The sequence below is a fragment of the Mandrillus leucophaeus genome, unplaced genomic scaffold, assembly GCF_000951045.1.
Source record: "Mandrillus leucophaeus isolate KB7577 unplaced genomic scaffold, Mleu.le_1.0 Scaffold141, whole genome shotgun sequence".
Lineage (NCBI taxonomy): Eukaryota > Metazoa > Chordata > Mammalia > Primates > Cercopithecidae > Mandrillus > Mandrillus leucophaeus.
In genome coordinates this window covers 2,228,329-2,230,561 of record NW_012101377.1, presented here as the reverse complement: position 1 = coordinate 2,230,561, position 2,233 = coordinate 2,228,329, and the positions used below count along the sequence as shown (strand labels likewise).

Sequence of the window (2,233 nt, the reverse complement as noted above, 5' to 3'; positions counted from 1 at the left end):
CTCAAGCAGTCTTCCCACCTCAGCCTCCCAAGCACCTGAGATCACAGGCACACGCCACCATGGCCAAATTTTGTTGTAGAGACAGGATTTCCCTATGTTGCCAGGCTGGCCTAGGACTCCTAGGTTCGAGTGATCCTCCTGCCTCCACCTCCTGAAGTGCTATGATTACAGGCATAAGCCACCATGCCCAGCCAAAAATCTTTATCATTTATTGTACCTGCCTTGTAACAGCAGTCAACATGTAAATGAGTGGTGGAGAAAATGAGATAATGAATGGCATATGGGGAACCAGAGCAGATGCAGTTAGGGAATAATAGCACATCTGGTAACTCACATAGATTTCCATTTTTCGGTAGAGACCATAGTTGAGCAGCAAATTATGAGTCATGCGGATTCGGTGAGGCTTCATTGGGTGGCCTTGTCCGTAGTAGTAATTTCCAACATCCCCTGAAGAAGAGACAGTGACAGCTTCACGAAACTGTTAGACATACACTCCCAGGAGAACCCAGGAATTTTTTTTTTCTTTTTTTTTTGAGATGGAGTCTCGCTCTGTCACCCAGGCTGGAGTGCAATGGTGCTATCTCGGCAGCTCTCTGCAACCTCCGCCTCCCAGGTTCAAGCAATTGTCCTGCCTCAGCCTCCTAAACTGCTGGGATTACAGGTGCGTGCCAGCAAACCCAGCTAATTTTTGTATTTTAGTAGAGGTGGGATTTCACCATGTTGGCCAGGCTGGTCTCAAACTCCTCACCTCAAGTGATCCGCCCACCTCAGCCTCCGAAAGTACTAGGATTATTTTATATCTGAATTATTTACATGACTATATCCACAAGACTGGGTACCCCTTGAAGGCAAGGATTAATAGGCCTTGTATATCACAGAGGCTCAATAAAGATTCAATGAATTGAATTGAGTCTCAGAGAAGTTAAGTGCCTGCTCAAGATCACACAGCTAATGAATGATCTGGAGCCCACTCTTCTGACTCCAAATCCAATATGCTAAAAGCTACACTGGGTTTCTTTTTCTTTTTTTTTTTTCGAGACAGTCTCGCTCTGTTGCCCAGGCTGGGGCGCAGTGGCACAATCTCGGCTCACTGCAAGCTCTGCCTCCTGGGTTCACGCCATTCTCCTGGCTCAGCCTCCCAAGTAGTTGACACTACAGGCGCCCTCCACCACGCCCGGGTAATTTTTTGCATTTTTTTTTTTAGTAGAGACAGGGTTTCACTGTGTTAGCCAGGATGGTCTCGATCTCCTGACCTTGTGATCCACCCGCCTCAGCCTCCCAAAGTGCTGGGATTACAGGCATGAGCCACTGTGCCCGGCCCTACACTGGGTTTCTCAGGTACCTACTTTAGTTTGCACTTAATCTAGAGGGCCCTATAAATCTACCTGGTAGAAAGTTCCTTGAACACTGTTGCAAAATCAAGTGAACTACACACCCAAAGATCTCTCCTTAGAGGTTTATTAGCTTGAGGCAGAGCTTTCGCCACCCAGTGAAAAAAAGGCATGAGCCTTGATCCCTAGCAACTCCCTTGCCTATCAAGCCTGCATCCAGTCAAGGCTCAGACCTGGAGGACTAAGATACCTTATCCAGAAGGGTAAGGGAGTACCTGAGGTGAGGGTAGTCAGGGTGGGGCTCTGAGACACCATCCTTTTCTTTTTACGTTTTTTTGTTTGTTTGTTTGATGTTTTTGTTTGTTTGCTTGTTTGTAGAGATGGCATCTTGCTTTGTTGCCCAGGCTGGTTTCAAACTCCTGATTAGCCTTCTAAAGTGCTGGAATTACAGATGTGAGCCTCCAATAGTGCAGGCCAACCATCCTTTTCCTAAGTTTTTAATTAGTTTGCCAACCGTGCTGTGTGTATTCCTATACACATTGACAAATGCTATGACAGGGTTGTACGGAGCATGAGGGGTACTGTCCACTTCCTTAGAATTCCACCCTGGATCCTCTTCTATATAACTTCTTGAGTGACTGCATCCTTCGTGACTAAATTTACTATAATTAAAATAAAGACATATCTCTATATCTTAATCAGGTTGCTGAGAGACTTTAAAAGAAATTGTCCTTTTTATTTAGGTACGACTTAATTTTTATTTTTATTTTTGGAGACAGAGTCTCACTCTGTCACCCAGGCTAGAGTTCAGTGGTGCAATCTCAGGCTCACTGCCTGCCGGGTTCAAACAATTCTCCTGCCTCAGCCTCCTGAGTAGCTGGGATTACAGGCATGTGCCACCA

The 2,233-nt window shown here is 45.8% G+C and overlaps 1 protein-coding gene across 2 annotated transcripts in view; it reads right to left on the bottom strand.

Moving 5' to 3' along the window:
* Positions 1–2,233, bottom strand: part of HDAC1 (histone deacetylase 1) — a 49,990-nt gene that overhangs the window by 41,286 nt on the left and 6,471 nt on the right. For both annotated transcript variants that reach the window (XM_011974049.1, XM_011974050.1), the window contains exon 2: positions 335–447. In XM_011974049.1, the coding sequence (XP_011829439.1) occupies positions 335–447 (113 nt within the window). The remainder of the gene's footprint in view (positions 1–334; positions 448–2,233) is intronic.